At 38.2% G+C, this 23,739-nt stretch overlaps 1 protein-coding gene across 1 annotated transcript in view; it reads right to left on the bottom strand.

Moving 5' to 3' along the window:
- Positions 1-353: 353 nt before the first annotated feature.
- NBAS (NBAS subunit of NRZ tethering complex) overlaps positions 354-23,739 on the bottom strand; it is a 159,687-nt gene continuing 136,301 nt past the window's right edge. Inside the window, exons 49-52 of the mRNA XM_059842899.1 lie at positions 21,317-21,456; positions 16,188-16,332; positions 10,248-10,376; positions 354-1,116 (exon numbers count right to left, since the gene is read on the bottom strand). Coding sequence (XP_059698882.1) covers positions 841-1,116; positions 10,248-10,376; positions 16,188-16,332; positions 21,317-21,456 — 690 coding nt within the window. The 3' untranslated portion in view covers positions 354-840. The remainder of the gene's footprint in view (positions 1,117-10,247; positions 10,377-16,187; positions 16,333-21,316; positions 21,457-23,739) is intronic.

Genomic DNA, 23,739 nt, shown 5'->3' on the forward strand with positions numbered 1-23,739 from the left:
AGGAGCATTTTGACACTGCTCTCAGACCCATGGTCCTATGCAGAGCCAGGAGTTGGACTCAAGGATGCTTGTGGGTCCCTTCCAACGCAGCATATTCTGTGATTCTGCAAATATACACTTTTATGCAATTTTTCATAACTCAGGAAAAATGTAACTAAATACTTTGAAAGTACATTCACAATGGTATCAACAAATGTTCAGGATTTAAGATGGGGCTTCCAAAATGGTGGAGAACAATATCTCTTACACTTTAGCATGTCCTCATGAATAAACATCACTAAGGAGAGACAGGAATTTCAGAAAAGGCGCTGAATAAAGAAAATATTTATCTGCCTAAAAGGCTGAAAGAGATAGTACATTAAATGCAAAATATTTTATTTATTGCAAACAAAAGCTGTGATAACATTGCACAATACTGAATTTTAAGGTTTTGAAATTCTCGAAAATCACTCTTGTGACTTTTTTGCTCTATATATATCTTTATATTTTTACATTAGTTTTACATTATGACAAGAGGAAATTACTTACAGAAATTAAGACAAATTGTATATAGCCTGCCACCTTACTAAAGTTTCATTTATATGTAACTGAGTATAAGCATTTAACATTCTTGTGAAAGGACGATCAGATTCATTGCTTTGCTAATCATACAACAGAATGATACAGTCGGCACCAATAGTTTTTTTAACAATTAGAAGTATATGGGAATTTACTGTGTGCTGCGTGTTTTCTATAAAATGTAGGAAATAACTCACTTTGTTACTTCACTAGAGCAACAATTTCTCCCTTTTGTGTAAGATCTCCAGCAAAAATGCAGACAAATGCATAAATCCAACATTATCAGATCCAGTGCTGAACAGCCTGGAGGGCAGTAGTGAAAGTCCTGAGTGCAGGATGGGTCCCTCGATGAGCCATCAGGAGAGAGCCAGCCTCGGCACTGAACCCTGCTTCCTTAAGCTGCTGTGCAATTTCCTCCACATCCCAGCCCCCCTGCCCCTGGTTAGCCAGGAGGTGGTCAATAAGGCGTGGGCAGAAGGCAGTGGACATGCACTTCACCACCAGCTTGGCATTGAGGAGCAAGGAGAGTATTTCAGCATCACAAGTGGAATCATCAACCTACAAAGAAAGAGAAATTCAAAGTAATTAAAAATTAATTACCAGATACAGCCATCAGCCAGAACTTGTCACGATGGTTCTGACTGCACAGTGTGACCTTCAAAGTGAGAGGAGTATTCCCCACAGACGGCCTACAGGGATACAGGCTTTGCATATGTCAGAATATGTAAAGGTATGTCTTTAACACTCTACCACATTAATATAAATATCTGACCTGCACAAAGTTAAGGATTAAGAATGCTTAACAGCCTGGGATTACACCATCAGCTTTATAGGCTTTTCACAGGTTTTCAGTCCCAGTGCAGCACAGATCACACTATTTAGCTCCATATCAAGAATGACACTCTGAGGAAGGTCAGAGCAGAGTATATTAGATTTTGGTCACTTAATATTAATACATTACATTACATTTCACATGTTAATATGACAGGCAATATTCACAGACTCAATCAGCACCCACAGCAAGGATGAGATTTTCAAAAGAATATAACATATTGAAAGATGTGAAACAGAGCTGCTACCTCTGAGAGACATCCTGGATGCCACAAAAAATGTGGTTACTTGATATATGAGAACATAATACTCTCTTGAGAATCTTGTCTGTCTAGATTTACAAATAACACTATATAATACTTTAAATTCTATTTCAGTTTATTTTGATATGTCCTTCCTGGGTTCTCTGAAATACAGCACTGTGTTAATTTACCACTTAATGAAGCACAATTGAATAACTACATAAACCAAAAGGGACCCCGCCCAGAGGGACCCTGACAAGCTTGAGAGGTGGCCCTGAGCAATCTTCATGAAATTCAACAAGTCCTAGTGCATGGACCTGCATCTGGGTGGGTGCAATCCCAAGCACAAATACAGGCTGAGCAGAGGATGGATCGAGTGCAGCCCTGAGGAGAAGCACTTGGGGATGCTGGTGGACAAGAATTCCAATGTGACCCATCCATGTGCTCTCACATCCCAGAAAGCCAATCAATCATATCCTAAGCTGCATCCCAAGCAGCGTGGGCAGTAGGGCATGGGAGGGGATTCTGTCCCTTTGCCCTCCCAACCTGGAGTGCTGCATTCAGCTCTGAGATCCCCAACGTAAAGACATGGACATTTTGAAAAGAGTGCAGAGGAGGCCACCAGGATGATCAGAGGGCTGGAGCACTGCTCCTATGAGGACAGAGCAAGATGCTAAGTCTGGTAACATTAAAGCCCTGGAGACACCTCATAGCACCTTCCAGTACCTAAAAGGGGCTACCAGAGAGCTGGAGAGGGACTTTTTACAAGGGCAGGGGGTGACTGGACAAGGAGGAATGATGAAACTGTAAAAGGGCACATTTGGATTAGGTATTAGCAATAAATTCTTTACTGTGAGGGCGGCGAGGCACTAGCACAGATCGTGCAGAGAAGCTACAGGTGTCTCATTCCTGAGAGTGTTTCAAGGTCAGGCTGGATGGGGCTTTGAGCTACCTGGTCTAGTGGAAAGTGTCCCTGTTCATGGAAGGGGGACTGGAACAAGATGATCTCTAAGGTCCCTTCCAACCCAAACCATTCTGTGATTCTGTGATAAAAACAGGACCAGAGGAGAGCTATATGGGGTCGGCTGTCTGTCTCTGCCCCCACACACGCTCAGGATGGTTCTTGCATGCTGGGCTTCAAAAGATGAGTCTGGACGCTAGGTTTTTTCAGTCTTCAGAATTGTTTATTATTTCTTATCTATAAAGTCCTTTCTCTGCCCGAAGGATCTGACCAGCACGGCAGCCAAAGGCACTCTGCCCACCCCCAAGGCGGTCGCATCTTTTATAACAAAAACTACGTATATCATATTTACCTTTTGTCCCCAATACCTATCACCCTCGTCACTAACTACACTCTCACCCCAGACCAATCCCCAAATGCCAGCACCACTGCAGAAGATGGAAGACAGGAAGAAGAAAGAAGAGCCTGGTGGCACGCCCTGATTCCTCCATCTTGTCTCTACAACCCCCCTGTACCAAAACCCCAAAATTTGTGATTTACCCTATAATGATATCTTCCCTTCACCATTTACACCCGAGTGATTCTCGCAGGTTCCATTTCTTCATACATCGGTGGCACATCTCTAGATGGATCAAAATCAAGCCACCAAGTGCTTTTGGCAACATTCCAAGACTCCCGAGCCCCCCAAGGGTTCTCTCGGTAGCTCTGGACATCAGGAGTGATGTGCTGAGCTCCCACAGAGCTAGACAATAGTTTTCAATTAGTGCACCTTATCAGTTACAAATAAATTAAAATATAAATTATGATACATTTACAAAACCACCTCCTAGTTTAAAAGGAAAAAGAAAATTGCCTGATTACTTTCTGCTTAATTTTCCATAAAAATTATGTGCCAACGTACATGATTGGTACCAGGGTACCAGCAAGTAATAAACACCCCGTGATAAGTTATTTAGCACCCTTGAAGAGCAATTCAGCTGCTGCACAGGATATGACTACTGCACAAAGGGTGATTGGCAGTGGCACTTTACAGTTGTAATCAAGCCATTTTTAATCTAATTAGCACAGAAGGTCCAGTCTACAAAACAGTTCTAAGAACTGTAGGGATGTCCAGCCTTTAGGCTATCCAATCTTAGCCTTCAATTACTTAGTAACTGCCAAAAATTAACAACAGAAATGTTTTCCTGCTGAAGACAGGCTGATCATTAAATAAAATGGGTCAACAAACAGCTGAACATGAGCCAAAGTGTACCCAGGTGGCCATGAAGGCCAGTGGCATCCTGGACTGGATCAGCAATAGAGTGGCCAGCAAGACCAGGGCAGAGATGGTCCCCTGCACTCGGCACTGTTGAGGCTGCACCTCAAATCCTGCATCCAGCTCTGGGCCTCACACTTGCAAGAAAGACACTGAGGTGCTGGAGCATGTCCAGAGAAGAGCAATGGCCTGGGGAAGGGTCTGGAGACTGAGTCATATGAGGAGCTGCTGACGGATCTGGGGGTGCTTATCTTGGAGAAAAGAAGGCTCAGGGGAAATCTGAATTTCCCCTGAATTCAGGGGAATTATTCTTCTCTACAACTGCCTGAAAGGAAGTGACAGTCAGATTGGGGTCAGCCCGTTCTCCTAATGAACATGTCATAGGACAGGAGGAAGCATCCTCAGGACATGCCAGGGGAGGTTTACATTGGATATTAGCAAAACATTTATTTATGGAAAGAGTTGTCAAGCATTGGAACAGGCTGCCCAGGGAAGTGGTTGACACTTGGTTTAGAGAGGAGTTTCCAGTGCTGACTTAGCAGCTGGACTTGGTGAGACTTCACAGGTATTTTCTAACCTAAACAATTCTGATGCCAAAATTTCTAGTGTTGGCATCTTGCAGCACACCTTGCAGCACACTAAGCTATTATCCACACAGCTGCCATCTCTTCTGAAATGGGACTGAAGGGATATTCTCTTCCATCTTGAAGCTCTGTGTGGTCTATTCTTGAATGGGACTTTACACAGGGCTTCACTGTTTGATTTTATGAACATAAAATACAAATAGGAATTACAGTAGTGAGATTAAGAGCAGATGCAATGTTTAATTTAATTTTTTTTAGGCTACTATTCAGTTAAGGAAAAGTGCTATAGATTAGCGTGAATTTATATACTAGAAACATACAAAATTGAGAGAGACAAATCTGAAAGAAGACTGTTCCTAGCATAAACCATTAAACATCTGAGCTATACTACAAGGATGAAGATACCCATGCAACCCACAAGGAGAGAAACCTGTCTGCACTCACAAAGAATGATCAGTGTGGTTTCACATGTAACAAAACAGCTCACAAAAGGCTCTTGGGTTGTGCCCCACAGCTCATCCTTAGGCCCAAACAGATCAGTAGGTTTAAACTGATTAACATTTCCTATTTTCTGACTTGCAAACTGTCTGAAAACTTGGTAAGGAAGAGGAAACTTTTGTAATTTAGTTGTCTCCAGGCAACTGGATGGAGACACATGATGGCAACCAGACCCTGTGAATGCACTTTGTGCAGTGAAGGCCCCTGTCTGTTCCACTGTTCTTTGGTAAGTCATGTAGAGTCTGGCAGGTGTGGGAAGAACACAGAGACACCAAGGTTTAATGAGAGCTGCATTTAAAAATAGGCAGCAAAGAAAGCTTAATTGACTATTTACCAGATTTGCAGCTCCAGATCATGCCAATTTTTGGGGTATTAATTGCACATATAGAGACATTTCTAGTCATTAGTTTAAATAAAAATAACAACTTACAGAAATTGTTAATGAATTGACACATGTTTACAAACCTTGATTGAGACACCTAATACACTGAACAGCTCTGTTTAAATAGAACTGTAAGATTTTTTAAAATTAAATCAATGTAAATGTAGCTTAAGACTACATTTATTCAAAATTAATTTTAAACTAGACAACAATTTTAAACAATAAGCATTAAACTAAAAAAAAAACTACTAAAACAATATAAAAAGCAAACACAGAAAGCATATATTTTTAAAGAAACACACCACTGAGAGTATAGTAAGTTTTTTATACAGGAAATTGCTCAGCAAAACTATAACTCTTCAATCTTAAAAAAAAACAGCTTCAAGGGCATAGGGCAGATAGGAACATCACCAAAATTATAAAGGGATTAATTAAAAACATGATCTTATTAAGAAAGTAAAAAATATGAAACATCAAATTAACCCAGTGGGATCAGATTATGAGAAAATAAAAAAAAAAGGATTCAACACTGTTGAATCCTCTGTCAAATGACACTTCAAGATGTAAAAGCTCATCCAAGTTTAGGGAGAAGTTGCACAAAACCAAGAAAGAAAACCACTGGCAATTACTTAGTAGATACATGCAGATGAAAATAACCAAAAGCTTGGAAAGTATTATTTCAGAGAAAGAGCCTTTACATCTGCCCCATTCTTACTCCTCACTAGACTTGTAATTCTTCCATCTGTTTGAGCCAGGAAGCTGTTCCAGATGGCATTTTGATCCTCAAAATGTAACATTTTAAAAAATATTAATGGCAATCAACCTCCAGAATTATTTTTGCTTGCCATACATACCAAGTATTAGCCTACATTAGATACAGACTTCTAAACACATGACATTTTCATTTTCAAAATCATTCTTTTTGAGTCTGTAAGACAGAAAAACCCAGCAAGTAGAAAACAACCTCCTTGCTATCTCAGTTTTAAAAAGCTCTTTTTTCTGGGCAGACAGCTCAGTCAAGATCTTACTAATGAATCACTTCTGATCTGCCTGCAGATGCACAGCCCTTGCTATCCCAAGGCCCTAACTAGGCCATAAAACTAAGACTACTGCTAATCCCAGAATCACTGTTCCAGTGATATGGAATGCAGCTGACTGCAGTTTAAGGAGGTCTCAGAGATGCAGGTTATCTTCTGCACAAATTAACACCCAACCACTTTCCATATTGTGTGAATAAGCTATGACCCACAATAATGACAGAATCAGAGTGTATATGTAAGAGAAACATCATTATGCCTATCTAGAACTCCATGCTAAGGGTGATAAATTTTTCATTACAGTAAAATCTGTAAGGTTAAAATGGGAATAACTTTCATTTTTCATATCCATCTCTCTTTCTGCAGAATTTGTCAGTGTAGATTTAGCATGATGCCCACAAACAATGTCCATGGTTACAAGTAAAAGATCTAATAAGGATAATTCCATTAAGGAGAACTGACTTTTTTCCCTGGGCTTTCCTACTTGGATAGTGGCTAATATCTGCTTTCAAGCACTGAAGTGTAGGCATTCAAGTGGTACCTCTGCTCTTATGAGAACACTTGGAAGTACAGCATCCAAGTGTGGGGCCTCCAGCACAAGACATGGACTCCTTGGAAGGGGTTCAGAGAAGATGATGAAGACAATCTTAGGAGCACCTCTCCTGTGAAGACTAGCTGACAGAGTTGGGCTTTTCAGCCTGGAGAAGCAAAGGCTCTGGGGAGACCACACAACAGCCCTTCAGTACAATAGAGCTGGAGAGCGATGTTTCACAAGAGCATGGAGTGATAGGACAAGAAGAAATACCCAATCTAAACCAATCCTCTGACTTTAAATGGATACTAGGATACTAGGAAAAAATTCTTCACTGTGAGGGTGGAAGAGGTTGCCCAGAAAAGTTGTAGATGCCCTAACCCTGGGAGTGGAAGGCCAGGATAGCTTTGAGCAGCCTGGTCTAGTGGAAGGTGTCCCTGCCCACGCAGGGTTATGAACTGGATGATCCAATTCCCCATCAGCACTGTTTTTGCAGGCATCCAGAGGCTCTGGCATTACCAACAGGCAAAAAATTTCACCCTTAACTTCTGCATCAGAAAATCCACAAGTCATGAAAGGGAAGGGCTGCTGATGACCTAACAGCAGTAAAAATCTGAAACAGCTTTTTCCCAGAGTATTCCCTTCTCCAATACTATTCAAGATGAAAATGCTTTTCTTTTTATTCCTTCCTGGAGTATAGATCTATAGAACAAATAAGGGGAAAAGAAACCAGTGGCATAAAAAATCCTGGAAAAATAAACTGGAGAAAGATATGTTATCATAATTTAACTATTTTTTTAAAGATTAAGCTTATAATTTAACTATTTTTTTAAAGATTAAGCCCCATTAAGTGAATAGCCATAAATGGTTTACACTGGAGAACACTAGAAATTCCATTACTCCACACAAAATGTGTGATATTTCCTATTAAATTTTTCAGTAAGACATGTTATGAAGGTAGATTCAGTACTTCATCACTGAAATTATAACACGCAAATAAAACTTAATCTTTTTTCAGGCTACAGCATTTTTCTTGTTCCACTTCCTATTAAAGTATTGATTGAGCAAGTATTTGCATTGCTTATATTAACCCCCACTTGTTAGCTGTTTCAACATTATAGGTTCCAACAGAACCTATAATGTATTATAGGTACTGTATTATGTATTATAGTGTAACCTACCTAAGGATTAACTTCCTCTCTCAGATGTTTAAAAATCAGTTTTCATCCCTGAAAGTGCACAGTGCACAGACAACACTGAAATCCCTCTCATAAACAATCTGACTTTTAAGGGTTCTATTGGTAGTAATAAGGTTATTTAGGTAAACTGTTTTTTTAAACTACTCACACAGTATACAACATAGAGGAAGAACAGTTATTTTTGTTACTCAGAGAAGACAAGTGGCAGTTCATTTAAAGGTACACAATAAAAAGAGGGGTCTGCAATTTCAAAAAAGCTTACGCAAAAACTTGGTTGGTTTATTACAGGCAAAAGCTGCACAATTTCTAGTATCAGCACTTCAGCATCATCCTTAACTGTAAACATCCATAAAGCTGTCAGCAACAGACAACAAATGGCGAACTAATACATCCTATCAGCAAGCAAGTGCTGTATTTTTCTCCCAGCCATGTTTGTGAGTTGTGTTAGCACTGGATCGGGGAATCAATAGCCATGATTCCCCTCTGCCAGATGTTATTTGTCTGTTTCCTGTTTAATGTAAGCAGAAATGGCCTTCCTATGAAAAATTAATTTAGAATTTGACAAAAAGCATTAACTGTCTGAATACTGTTTTTTAAAAAGCAAAAAGTATGCCCAGAAAATGATACTGAATAAACAACATTGGCATAGCTAAGTAAAATATGCTCTTTCAGTACAACAAGAAATAATGTAATCACAAGGGATGCATATAAAACAAGGAGTAAGAGGTACTTTTTATACAATATAGGAACAGCTTTTACATTTAGCACAGCACTCTTCTGCACTAGCTGCTTTTCTAACATTGTCACATTCCAGGTACTGGCTAAGCTCTATGCCTGATGTAATAAAGTCAACAGTTAAATCTTCATTGACTTAAAGTAAAACATTAGACCAAAGCTAACTGCTTCAAAAATTTTAGGTTATTCAGCACTCTTACAGAACTATATGCTCCAATTAATACTGGATTTAGAAGGAAAAACTAGAAACAACTTATCAAGCTGCCTCCTGTAGAAGAAAGCCAAAAAACCCCAAAATTATTTTGGGCATGCTCAGGTATACAAAGTGCTTTATACTAGCAAGAAGCTAATAAGCCAACTTATTATCTCCTGGCCCTAAAACTCCAATATAATGTAATCAGCCTAGAGTGGAGCTGGAGCACACTAGAAAGAAATGGCCAGTTTCAAGAGCAATACAATTAGAAGCCATTCAGCAAGTGCTACTGCACAGCATTATCATTTAAAAATAGTTTAACAAGAAGTATTTGGACACTTATTCCTGCCGACAAGCTTCAGAATTAGTCAAAGAAGTCAATTTTAAAAGGCTAACAAAGACACAGAGATAAGAAAGGACATGCATTTATTAAATTATCAGATTTGTGCTTGCTTTTCAATGAGATCATCTTGTTTAAAAGTTACCAAAAAGCCTTTTTTTGTAGAAATAAAATCTAAAATTGCATGTGGTAAAAGAAAACAATCAATGTATTATTGTTTTGGTGGTTAATATTTATACAATTGTTTTGTAAAAAACTCAGAAATTTTGTGGTTAGGAGACTAAATTTCATCTTTTTAGGCGTTTCTTCTTATTTGCTGAAAAGCAAATACACAGAGAAAAGACAGTTATGTTATGTTACAGCAACTGACAAATATGCATTAATCACCTCCAGTTCTTGTCCAAAGAAAAAGGCAGTATTTAGATTTCTTCTCCAGAAACTTTGGCATCAAGTCTGTTTAGAATGGCAGGAAAGTCCCCAAACATACCATCACATCAAAACCAGTGACATAACAGCTCTCCAAGTGTATATAAACAGATGCCACATTTGTCAGAAACAAGCTGAGTCATCTGACATACTATTATCACTTGAAAAACCCCAAAGTGAGGGAATATGAACACAGAGGTAACAGTCTACTTCCTGAATCTGAATAGTTTCAGTTCCACCACACCGACATAAAACAGCATACCAAGCATTTAAAGGAAGTGCTATGAGATTTAATCACCTCAAGTATGTAGAGAAGCTCTTACCAGCCCTGTGTTATTGCTCACTATGGACACAATAGCTGTGCAAAACCTTAACAATGGTAAGTGTCTCAGCAGTCTCTGCTTACTACACCAAGATAAAAGAGCTAACTTACTACCTCAGCCTCTGAAAGGTGGTTCATTCAACTGTTCATACCTTAGCAACAGCTGTTATCTGCTCCAGTGCCACAGCATGAAGGTCTTGGTCTTTGCTTTCTACCAGCAGTTTCAGGGATGGCAGCAGGAGGGACTGGTTAAGCAGCAGCAAACATAATTCTTTTATACACTGAAATAAAAAGTAAATTCTCTCAGCGTGATCTCTGAAGATACTAACATCATCATTCACAATAAAATTTATGAAAATTTTATGTCAAATACAAAATGAAAACCACACTTCCACAACAAATGAACTCCCAGTAGGAAACACATCCTTGGAAACTAGAAAGAACAAATTTTAAAAATGTGGAATGCTGGTTAAAGTGCAACATTTGTTAGATTAAGACAAGGCAGGTACTGAATCACCATTACAACCAGGAGTTTTACTGAAAAACAACAGCAGTCCCACAGCTCTCTGTGGGACTAACATATTTGTGCTTACTGAAATACTGCAAAACACAGGAAGAAACACTGACAGACCTGTGACAATTCTGTAACTCAATTATGCAATCAGAAAAGTAGAACAAGATAAAGAGGAAATAACAGTGCATACCAGAGTTGAATATGTTTCTGTTGCAAAAAGCTTCAAAATTTTATACAATATTTTATACACAATTAAGATTTAGTAAATTACGTTTCTGCCATTCATCTAGCTTCCTATATTTGATAGTACACCATAAATTTAGCATCACACAACTTCAAGACAAAACTGGCCAGAAAATACCTTCTAAAATAAGAAAAAAAATTCCTCAACAAATCTATTGTGCACTTCCAACACTTTATCTTGTCCCTTAGTTAAACAACCAAACAACATGTCCTACATGTGAGCTGTTTTATTTTACTCAATGTTGTAGTGATTTGTCCATTTATACGTCAAAAAGTATTTCAACCCAAAAATTATATTATAAATCAAATTATAACTTCCCTTTCCCTTTTTCTCATTTCTGAGAATTTAGGTTGCTTGTCACAACCACTTCCCAACAAGGCCCATCAGAGGTGTCCCATTTTCCAAGGCACTTTACACTAGGGACTCTGGATATTGTACGGTAGTTACATTGAGAATGGTATTCATCTCTTAAGAGAGGCTCTCTGTTTCACTCTAACAATTTGAGAGCAATTGTCAAAGGAGCTCATCAGTTAAATATTAAGCTAAGAGAATGCAAGTAATGTATTTTTTATGTCTTGAACTTTAATGATAACTGTAACAATTTAATGACCAAGATGATCCACACATTTAGTAGCATAGTTTCAGCAGCTGTGAGCCTAAAAGCTTAATTATTATTTGAAGATGAGAAGACATTAAATACTCTAAATGTAACATACTGCACAGATACATGGCTTTGCTTGGGACAGGGAGCTCTCTGGCTGTACTTGCTCAGTCTTTTCTAAATTTACACCTTCAAGAAAAACAGCCTAGAAGGATATATTCCATCACATTAAGCTCTGAGTGACTAAGGTAAGCCTTGTTCTCTTATTCAGACTTGTTCCTTTTAACTCGTATTTTGTACTGCTACTGATTGTTGATGCTTAGAATTACACAATATACAGAATTGGAAGGGACCCACAAGCATCACCAAAGTCCAGCTCCTGGCCCTGCACAGGACCAGCCCCCAGAGTCACAACACATGCCTGAGAGCATTGTCCAAATACTTCGTAAACTCTGTCACTCTTGGTGCTGTCACCACTTCCCTGGGGAGCCTGTTCCAGTGCCCAACACCCCTGGGGAAAGAACATTTTCCTAATATCCAACCTAAATCCCCTGACACAACTTCAGGCCATTCCCTCCAGTTCTGTCCCTGTCACCACAGATCAGAGATCAGTGCCTGCCCCTCCCCTTCCCTTCCCAAGGAAGCTGCAACTGCAGTGAGGTCTGCCCCCAGTCTCCTCCAGGATGGACAGACCAAGTGACCTCAGTCACTCCTCACACGGCTTCCCCTCAGGGCCCTTCACCATCCTCATGGCCCTCCCTTGGACTCTCTCTAATACTTTAATGTCTTGTATTGTGGCACCCAAAACTGCCCCAGTGCAGAGCAGAGCAGGACAATCCCTTCCCTTGCCCGGCTGGCCATGCTGTCCCTGATGCCCCCAGGACAGGGATGGCCCTCCTGGCTGCCAGGGCACTGCTGGCTCAGTTTGAACTTGTCATCAACCAGGACCACCAGGTCCCTTTCTGTGGCACTGCTGTCCAGCCTCTCATTCCCCAGCCTGTCTGTCCATCCAGGGCTGCCCCATCCCAGGTGCAGAATCCAGCGCTTTCCTTTGTTAAACTCCACACAGTTGGTGATTGCCCATCTCTGTGGTTTTTGCAGGTCTCTCTGCAGGGCCTCTCTATCCTTGAGGAAGTCAACAGCTCCTCCCAATTTAGTGGAATGGGCATGCTTGTTGTGAATGATATGATGTGGATCAAGGAATTAGAAGACTAAATACATTAAGCTTTGTCTGAGCATTCAAATGCTTATTAAACTTCGGGTAATTTCATATTCCACTGGATTTCTTTTAAGCTGCATACCTGCCATTCCAGCAAGCTTACTGAATGAAAAGTCATGGATTCACTCTACACTTCTTTTCTTGAAAATGTGTATTTGCAGCAATATTCAGAAAAATAAATTCTGAGAGTCATAAAATACATAATCTGAGCAAAACAGTAATTTTACTCTGCTTGGTAACATTTCCCTCTCAAAACCAGCTGGACAAGCGGAATAACTTTCTGCCTAATAGTAGCATGTCTAGCAGACATACTCAGTCTTAACTACCATGTCCAAGTACAGAAGAAGCCATAATATCTTCTGAAGAAGAAATACACATTCCAACAACTGCATTTCTTTTTCCACAGGGGAAGGGACTGGACAGCTTGCCAGCCATGGAAGACTGTCCAAAGAAGAATTGAAAACCCAAGCCCAGGAAGGAAGGCATCACCCACAGCACTTCTCAGAGCAACATAAGTGGATTTCTGTACTGCAGTGAGCACTTGAAAGCATTCAAGTATCTGCTGCTGCCTGTCATGAGAGGCACTGCTTAGAGGGGTTTGATATCATCTGTGACAAGGTCAAGGGAAGGCCCAATTCAGAATCTGAATTACCATGATTTAGTTGAAACTTCTGTATGACAACTTCTGTCTTCTCTCTAGTTATGCAGCTATCAGTGGCTCACTGTGACATCAGCAAGGCCAATGACATATGGGTTATTTGAGTCGTTTTGGGTCCAGTATTCAGTATTTTCATGGATGGCTTGAAGGGCCAGACAATGAGTACAAACAGCATTATGTCTGGAGAGGCTAAAAACAGACTGAAAAGCAGCATTTAAATTCAATATTATCTGAAGAAAATTAGCAGACACAACTGTGTATGGACAAAATCACACAGTCTAAAATCATATACAAACCCCAGAAAAAACTACCTACAAAAATTAGTAAAAAAGGAGACCATCTGTCTGCTGTATTATTCTAGGAGTTAAGTAACTCAGCCTCTAGGACTCCAGGGTGATTACAGATAAGGGACTAGATGCATTCTCCCATGTTAACTGACACAGGACCCAGAGACAGAGAAGAACATGAGATATTCAGAGGAGTCACATTTTTAACAATTAGCATTGATGGGAAAAGGATTTATCCCTTTCTAAAGGGATTCATCAGGCAGTGCAGATGTTGGACAGTCCAAGCATGTGTCTTCCAGGCAAATAAAACAATGCTTTCTTCCACTAAAAGGAATGGAGGTATCTATCCATGGAATAATGCAAATTAAAACCCTAAACAAACAACCAACCCCACAAAATACCACCCCACAAAGCACAGACACACATTCAACTCTTAAAGCTATGCAACTAGCCAAAAGACATTTAAAAAGTACTGGGCTTGAAAAACTAGATAAACTAGTAGGAATGAAATGAAATGAGTGGAATGAAAAAAAGAGTTAAATACCTCATGACTATATCCAAAGATGGTTTTTCTAACTTCTAGACCACATGAATTGAAGTTACATGTATTTTCCATTACAATCTTTGAACTTGACAAGGTTGTAATGGGGGAGAACTTGAATGACAAATGTTTTTCATAATAATTAACTGGTTTCAGTTTTTAGAATTCCATCATTTCAGATTTATCATCTTAATCAGCCTATTTACTGGAATGTCAAATCATCTAAACAGGTTAATTGTCAGTGATCACATTTTCATCTTATTCAGCCACATACCTGCAAATTGGTCATTTGAGCACCTAAGTACTGTAGCCATACATACAAATAAATTACTTAAATTCATACATGCCATTCCCCCCCCTTCCCAAACAGTGACTTAGAGGAATACAGCCTGTGTTTGTAGGTTAACTGTACAGCTACACATTTTAGTGCAACTCCTTGTCACTGCACAGCATTCCAGCCATAAAAAGGTATTTTTCATCAGTAAGGCTGTTTAAACCTTGATGACTAGATCTGTACCTATATAGTCATACCTACAACTCTTTCAACATCCTGTACCATTAAAAAAAACAAAGAAAGGCATCTCCAACCAAAGCTGTCTACCAATACCAAAACTCTGTTTAAACAGTGGCTTGCCATGGAGATCATGGACAAGTTTACTCAACTAAGAGAAATGCAAACCATGACCCTGCTTAAGCAGAACTCTTGATGAACTGACTGCTGTATGACAGTGACACTCACAGGGATTTTTCTCCCGTGGTCACTGAGGTGAGGCAGAACATTCTACTTTGACAAAGTTCAGCTACTCCTATGCACACTAAGATTGTGAGTTTACAAGCTGTAATGCATCATTTCAGCACCTTACAAAGAAAAGCTACATATACCAATCCCAGCGACCTGCCTTCTACCAAAGAGTTTTGGTGGGATTAATAAATTAATAAATGTACTTATCATTCCAGCTTACTGCCACCTTCTGGGATCACATTTTACAAAGATTTCTGAACTTGATTCAGATCAGTGTGTTGGACTAGGAAAAAAAAACAAACAACAAACAAAAACCCACACACCCACCTGTCTGTATTTTAAACAGAATGTGTTGTTTTTATTCTGCTTCTCTTCCTAACATCAGCTGTTTTCTATTACAGACAGTGACTGCATAAAGATAATTATATGAGATTAATCAGCCTACTAAAAATACACATGACTACTCTGAAATTGTGTGAAGTTTATTAAGAACTTCTCCAGTCTGTCTTCATTAATATACAGTGTTTACATACAATACACTTCAATAATTTTCTACTTAGGAGATGTTTGTATTGAAGTATGCATACATAGTTAGGGAAGACAAGTTAGGATATCATAGTTACTACTCAGCAGTTACTTGTATAATAAGGTTTTTTTCAATCACTATGTTTTTCAGGCATTCCTCACTAAATCTTTAAGGATTTATTAGTAAGAGAATTACCGATAATTTAAGTAACAGTTTTTGCAACACTGATTTAAATGATAATAGATTATTAAAGCCTTTCTACAAATACATTACAGTATAATTTATACTGGAACAGACTTAAAAAGATCAGCTAATCCAACCAGCCTCCAACTCAAAGCAAGTCCAACAATATCAAACTGCCTGTGCCATGATCCAGTCAAGACCTAAATACCTACTAAGATAAGTTTTCCCTGTCTCTTCTAGGAATCCACCCGTTCCATGTTTCACTACTTTAAAGATGAAAAATGTTGCCCTTGGGTGCAATGAGAGTTTTTGATGATGTAACACATCTCTATTGCCTCTTGTCCTATAACTGAGCATGTCTGAAAAGAGACTGACTCTAATTCCTCTCTTTGTTTCCTCATTTGACTACTTAAAAGACATGATCTCCTGTAGTCATCTCTTCTCAAGACAGACTGAATCCAGTTCTCAGCCTCTCTGTTAGCTCTCCATTGGACTTGATTCAGTACAGCAATATCTTACCTGTAGCTGGGACCTTAAAACAGGACTCACAAACATGATACCCAAAGTTAAAACTTACCTTGATAGGGAGCATGTGCTTTGTTTCATACAGAGATCGACAGATTTTCAAAATTTCATTTCCTGTCTTCTCCTTTTCCTCAGGTGGGCGCCTCTGCAGCATAAAAGCCCCCAGTTTCACCCAGGGATTATCATCTGTGCATGATCTGCCCAGTAAAAAAAGAGAAGCATATAGAATATACATATACCATTTTCTGTAGGTTGTTTCTCATGTGAGACTTAAAAGCACAACTTCATGAAAGAAAGATCAAAATTTTGAGACAAGTCACTGTCCATAATGCCATCACTCTTTCAATACAAAAAAGAAATTTAAATTACATGGAATTATGACATGCTTATTGCAAACCCTGAGGAATTAGACACCAGATAAAGACTGATCAAATTGGAACAGCACAGGAGCTTCTCCTGGCTTTACACCAACTGATTTCCCAAGCAGAGTGGTATCGAGGGAGGGGTGACAGGAATCAGCATTTCAAATTTTGTTTGCTTTGATCACATTGTAATAGCTTCTGTTTCTCAAGTATCTGTCTCTTGCTTCTGAGGGGAAAATACATAGCCAGATTCACATTTTCATTTTCAGGTCCAATGAGTATAAACAAAAATAAACTTTTCTCCACAGCCTATCCAAAATGGGTAAGGAAGTAAAGTTACACGCATCTGAACTCTGCTAGTAGATATGGACACAGTTACATTTGTTTTACATATTTTTAATGTTCTTTTAATTCCTCACAGAACCTCATGCTATGTCACCATTACAGAATCAGACATAAACAGATGGCAGACAGTAGATACAAGTAAATTTCATCATGCAGGATAGCAAACACAGTGTTTACTGTGAAGTTTTTTTCTGTTGCTGCAGCATTTTTACATTTTTTCACCTACAGCCACGAGATATTTTGGATACTTTTGTTAGGAACAGGTGTACTGGCTAGGAGTGGATGTAGTGACAAAATGGGTAACAGACCACTTTTAACTGATAGCACAAAGAACAACACTGGAACACACCTACACTGCCATTTTTCTAATGTAAATTAAGTTGATGCATTTCAATTCTCACCCACAGTGGGCTAAAAGCATGCACAATTACAGCTTATACAATGATTGTATTAAGCCACAATAACACAAACTCTATGTTCATCTGTGCATAAACTTAAGAAGGCACAAGAGGCATTTTAAAAATCACCCCATCAATTTCTCTGGTCAGTAATCAGCATCCCAAAGACATGGTAAACTTTCCACTTCAGCTTAAAAAAAAAACAAGAACAAAAAAACCAATTCACAGCAGGACCAAAAGTGGCAGTTTAGCATTATAATTTAGTGAAAATTAAGATACTCATTTAGTACATGTGACAAGAAGCAGTAAAGTGCTGTCAAAGTGCTGCTTTTCAAAGTTATTATTTTGCAGCAATTGTTAAAGCAACACATTAATATAATTGTAAATGGAGTCTGTTAAGAGTCTGTTGGATTGACATACCAAGTGTCTGACAGCTCTGGAGAGGACAACCACCAATATCATACATAAAAGCTCTCTCCTGCTCATGTCCACTTCCTAAAGTACACGCTGTAAACAAGTAAAGGCAGCCCCGCACGCAGCTGCCATTACAGCCCAACACGAAAACCAGACAGAGAAGCTAGGAGTGGGAAACTCTGAATGCAAATTAAATAGAAGTCATTGTCTTTCTTCCTTCTGACAACTTAATTGAGCCTTTCCATCAGTCACAGTCACTGAGCACAGAGCTGTCAGAAGTCTGGCTGGGAAGAGCAGAGCTCCTCCTCTCCGCTCCTTGCCATGTGATGGGTCGAACCCCAAGATGCCAGATTATTCAACAAACACAACACGAGGCATTGAACCTGTGAGTCTCCAGTCAGGGCAGGAGAAGGAAAAAATTCCCTGCAACTCCATCTTTGCCACTGGTTAAAGGGATAGCTCCGGCTCTGTGATCCATTTCTTGCTTAGAGGCACAGAGTCAAAATGAATTTCCATTTCTATACCTGCTGCTCCCAGAGCACATTAAAAAATCTCTAGGAATTTTCCATTAGAAGAAGGAAACAAAAATCACACTACAAAACACAAAACTAAATGGAAAGATACAAGGACATGAAGGCTTGCTATATGCAAATTTATTTAAGTAAAATATCAGATTATGCAGTTTACATACATAAAGCTTTCCTCATCACAATTCCTTATAACTATCTGAAATACTCCTGTGCCCTATTAACAACTATCAGCTATCTCTAATTAAAACCAAAATCAAGTTACCAAAATCTGATGATATCTACAGGCAAAATTCAGTTTTCCTCTCTCCGGAATTTTACTTTAGTAACTGTGATTGTGAAAAATTACTTCTCATTATGAAAAAAGCAATTACTTCAAAACCACAGCAGAAACACCAGAAATTTTTTTCCCGAAGCCAAAAGAGGAAAAACCATGATTAAGACAAAAAAAGTGAACTAAAGTACTGAGTCTCTAACACTGGGGTTACTTCAGTTCCAAAACACCTTATCAATATTTATAATAAATATAAAAAATGCCTTTTGAATGTAAGCAGCAAGTTCCAAAGGACTGCAGAGCTTCAGGTACTGTCAATAATGTTTTTTAAGAAACACCTTTATGAAATGTTTAAAATGACATCTGACTATGAGCCATCTGGGTGGAGAAGCATGCATGCATAACAAGGGTATGAAAATAAAATTTTAAGAAGTGTACAGCTTTGAATGCTGACTGAAACAGCCAAGCTCCCACCTGTTTTCTCACAGTAAACACAGCATATTATGACAAGAAGAGAATCATACTTTTGATAATAAGTATTATTCTAACTGGAGTGTTTCAGAAAACAAGAACTCAAAAAAAAAAAACCTTTAAGTATGGACTTAATAACATAGAGGTTACAAAAATTAAAAGCCTACCCAAAACTCCCTCAAACCTTAGTTCTTTTATTTCTCCTTTCTTTTAAACCTTTACAGAATGTAAATTGTGTTTTCCAGCTTTTTATTCAATTCTAAGTATTGGATATTTACTGCTAGATTGAAAACCAAAATTCTAAGTATTGACATGACTCACACTAAAATTCCCCAGTTCCTGTAAGGATTGTTACATTGGCTGGAAGCAATAAGCAATAATGACCCTCCTTCTGAAGGAGAAAAGGGAAAAAAGAGTAAACAAAAATGTTAATACATATAGTTTTAAATTCTTGATGCTTTTCCTCTTTGCTCAAAAATTTGTTAATACAACTTGTTCTAAAATGAAATTGTTGAAAATACCACTTACAAAACAGTTCCTGTTCTTTACTCCCAATCATCCCAAAGACAGGCTTTTCAGGAACACATATACACATCCATACATAAACCCCCAGGCTGCTAAGCATAGCTGAATGCTGTTAATGTGGAATGATGGAACAGGGGAGAAGAGGGAAGAATTGTGACTGAGTAATAGCCTAGGAGCCATTAAGAACTACTTTAGACTCTAAAAGAGCTATGATACAGGTGACCTAAGTATTTGCAGAAATTTTCCCTTCCAAGATTGATGAAGTCAAAGAGGTACCCCCCTCTGAAATTTGATCCACAGTTAGTTGTGACTACACCTTTTTTTTTTTCTTTTTAGGAAAGAAAAAAAAACTTTAGGAAGTCAGACTGAAGGAACATAACACCAAGAGGTAGATACAATTATGTAATTTTTTTTATGTCCTCTGTAACAGAACAATAGACAGGAACTGCCCATATACAGCAAGGGCTTTCCTTTCACAAACTCTTACGTCTTTCTGTTCAACACAAAGAAAAGAGATTTTGCCAACTGCAGCATTATTTCACTTGAGCTTTTGTTCTTTAAGTTTTGTTTTATTGTTAAAGGTAGTGTGTAGATTATAAAAAAATTGACAGTTCCCACACACTGAGGCATCCAATTTTCAATTACAATCAAAACTGAAACTTTAAATGAAAGTTAAAACATGAATTTGTGACAGATCTCACAGCAATCCTCATAATTCTTAATGTACTGAAAACAATTTTTGGCTTGTAAAACTGTCACTAAAGAATTTAGGTTAATGCTTATCCAGAAATTCCAAACAAAGTGCAAGCTTGAATGTGACAAACCTTTACAGATGACCTTGTAACCCACCAGTTCTCTACACGTACATAAGATAGTTACTTTTCAGAAAAAGATAAGCCTTAACTTTTCTGAAAAATCAATGCACATAAACACTGTGTGTGAATGTAGTCCCAAAGTTAAAATAGGTTGTAATCAATACCCCTAAGTAATCCAAAATAAATACCACTTAATGACTCTAACCTAACTACTGTCAGACATGGCTAGCCAAAAAATGTAATAATATTACTGCTCTCTGAAAGATATGTGATCCTTGCCTCTCCACATGAGTTTATTCAAATACTTATATCTTAGTGATTAGTTAAAAAATTAGTTTAGAAATTTAGCTGCTGTATTCTATACTTCCAAATTTATTCAGAAAGTCACAGAAAAAACCCAAAGAACTGATAAAATATTTTATTGCCTATAGTGTCTGGATGTTCCAAATTACTACTTCCAGTTAATATCCACTTTGACAGGTGCAATTCTGAAGTCTTAGAATCATTTTAATCTTAAATTGGTTTGGATGCTTTATTCAGAGGCAGAAGTAACAGGCAGTGGTCTAGACAAGAGAAGTGCTATTTCATGGTACCATTACCCTCCCAGGCCTCCTGCAGACTGTCTGCCACATCCATCTGAACATCATCACTTTTCAGAGGCCTTTCTGCAAAGTGTAACTTTGAATATAAAGAACAGTCAGAACTTTCTGGGGTTTTGTTTATAGACTCTGTTTATACTGCTAAAAACAAGAGCAAAACACGTAGCTTGAAATTATAAGTAGATAGAACACTCTCCTGTGCTACAGTTCAGGCAATAAAATGTTTTTCTGCCTTCCTCCATGACAGAGACAACATATGTATGTATACAGGTTTTACAAGAAACTGATTGATTCAACTCTGCTTTAAATAAACCATTTATTCCTCCCAGTATGACTCTTTCCAAAGAACACACTCCTACCAGCCATGTTTGAATTATTGGACTGAAAACAACATGATATCAAGCAAGACTTTGAACTCTTTTCTTATAGGGTTCTTTGAAGAAACACTCACCCATTGCTCCTGTCCATTGGTGGCCAAGCTTGAAGCAGCAGGACCAAGTGCTGAAACTCAGACAGACTCTGACTGGACTCCAGAAGTCCCAGGAAGAGATGGTATCTTTTTTCTTCATTTTCAATATCTCTTATCTCTACCTGAAGGAGACAAAAAAAAACCCCAAACTAACTAACTACACCAGATTATTATTTTACCCCCAGAAATCAATGATTCAAAAGCAATTGACAAAATATCTGTGAAGATTAACACTGTTCCAAAATAATGCAGGAAACACAGTGAACATAACTTTCCCAGAAACCCATTTTCTTATCTCTCATTTTCAACTACATGAAAATAAAATGGGAGCACACAGAAGATGTGGAATGACTTAGGTGGACATTCCTAGAACAATGTAATCTCACACAAGAACATTCTTTGATTAGTTCTGAGGATCACATCTCTGTCTTCTTCAAACAAACAAAAATTCCTTAAATTTCTTTTTCACAATGTACAGACATATACACACACATTTTCAAAGAATGGCTATGCCCAATGCTTTCCGAATATGTACTACTCTCCCTCACCCATGAAAATTCAATAGTTTGATCTGAATTTACAGCACCTCATCTTTTCTCACCTAGAAAAGAGCCTTGAAAGATGCTTCTCAATTAATCTCCCCAGCAAAGAACGCTTGCTAACAAGTAATACAGTATTTCTCTGCACCGGTGTTTGAACCTAAAAATAACCCAAACCACTGCCCTATCAGCTCCCAGACAATTCTGTCTTGGGACAAGTGCCTATCTCTGTTGCAAACCTGAAGCTTTTGCCTGGACATGAATTCACTCCAGTTGATGACAGGTTCTTTTAAATATAATTACTGCCTGCAGTTTCATGGTAAAAATGTGCAAGGTAAAAGGTCTGACTGTCGAGGGAAGTTTGCTGTAAATGAGAACCAACTTGCTACTAAATAAGAAAGAACTGCTGTTTAAAAGTTTGGATATCACACCAGGAGGGTTCTCACAAATGGAATAGCAATTCCCTGCCTACCTGACAGACACAAGTTTTTAGAGTTTAACAATTATTTGTTACAATACCAAAGTAGCTCCCTCTGTATTATTAACACATTCTAACGCTGAACTTTTCTTCCAGAGTCCATAAACTTTCAGAATATCAAACACTTCAGTTTCATCTTATAATTCTGCTGAAGATACACAGCATTAAATGTTAACTTTTCTGTTTCAGCCCAAGTAGTTCTAAGACATCAAACATGGACAAAGTCTCCCTTAGTTCTACAGCTACTCTGAAAGATTAAAGATTGCATCCCAATCTCTTCAAAGTGGCTCTGATACATCAAGGGCAAATTTTCAAAAAAGGCTGGAAAACAAACATTACTGATGCATTTATTGAGTTGCCTACATAATCTGTGACTTTAAAATATTTAGTGTTGAAAAACTGTTTGCTTCTGTCTCCAGAGTATATCTGAAAGCACCATACATTTGAGACAGTGAAAAATGTTCCCTAGATCTGCCCACTTGAAATATTTTTCTTTACTGCAAATGTCACATAGCAGACATCAGTTACCCACTTGTAATATATATACTTGATAATATATAATATTATAATACTAGGTATTGAAATGACAAGGTTGAAAAGAGAAAGGAGATAAACAAGAAAGGAAAAAAGGGACAGAAGATGTTAACCTCTAAGGTTCAAAAAAATTTACCATCTTAGCAAGTCAGGTACTAGCTAGACAACAGAAGCTCTCACACTGCTTACCCATCCCCAAACCTCTTTCTCAGAAAACTAGCTCTTTATATACTGAAACAAAGTACAAACCATTCTGGATGGCCCACTGAGTACATTTAACTATATCTTCACAAACAGCACATTACTTCAAAACACAGACTAAATTTTAAGATCTAATGATAACCACAAAAATGGCAATAAATGGCAAAGACAATATCAATACATGAAAAAAGCTGTCAGAGAAAGAGCCCTACTAGTAGCAGAGAGTAGATCAGACATCCTACTCAACGTGAACTGAATTCCAGTAATTCTGCCCAATAATGCATCTTTATAGACTTTGGTTTACAATTTTTTATGAGCTTAATAAATCTAGTGCCATAATTTTGTGTTTTGGACAGCTGGATCCTTCCAACATGATTGCTCATGACAGAACACAAGCTCATTCAACTGAAGTCAATCAGAAGAATTTCCTTTCTATTCTCAAAGAGAGAGCATTTCTGCAGCATATCTCTCTACAATGGCATTTTTTCAAGTCACCTCTGTTTCTCAATAAGAGTAATAAAAATTAAGTGAACTTTCTACAGTGTTAATGATTTGTGGTTTTTAAGAACACTAGAGAAAATCCAATCTTTATAAGACATTTTAGATGCATGTCACTTCCCATTTAACACAAAACAAGAGATTTCAGTGATAGT

The sequence above is a fragment of the Haemorhous mexicanus genome, chromosome 3, assembly GCF_027477595.1.
Source record: "Haemorhous mexicanus isolate bHaeMex1 chromosome 3, bHaeMex1.pri, whole genome shotgun sequence".
Taxonomy (NCBI): Eukaryota; Metazoa; Chordata; class Aves; order Passeriformes; family Fringillidae; genus Haemorhous; species Haemorhous mexicanus.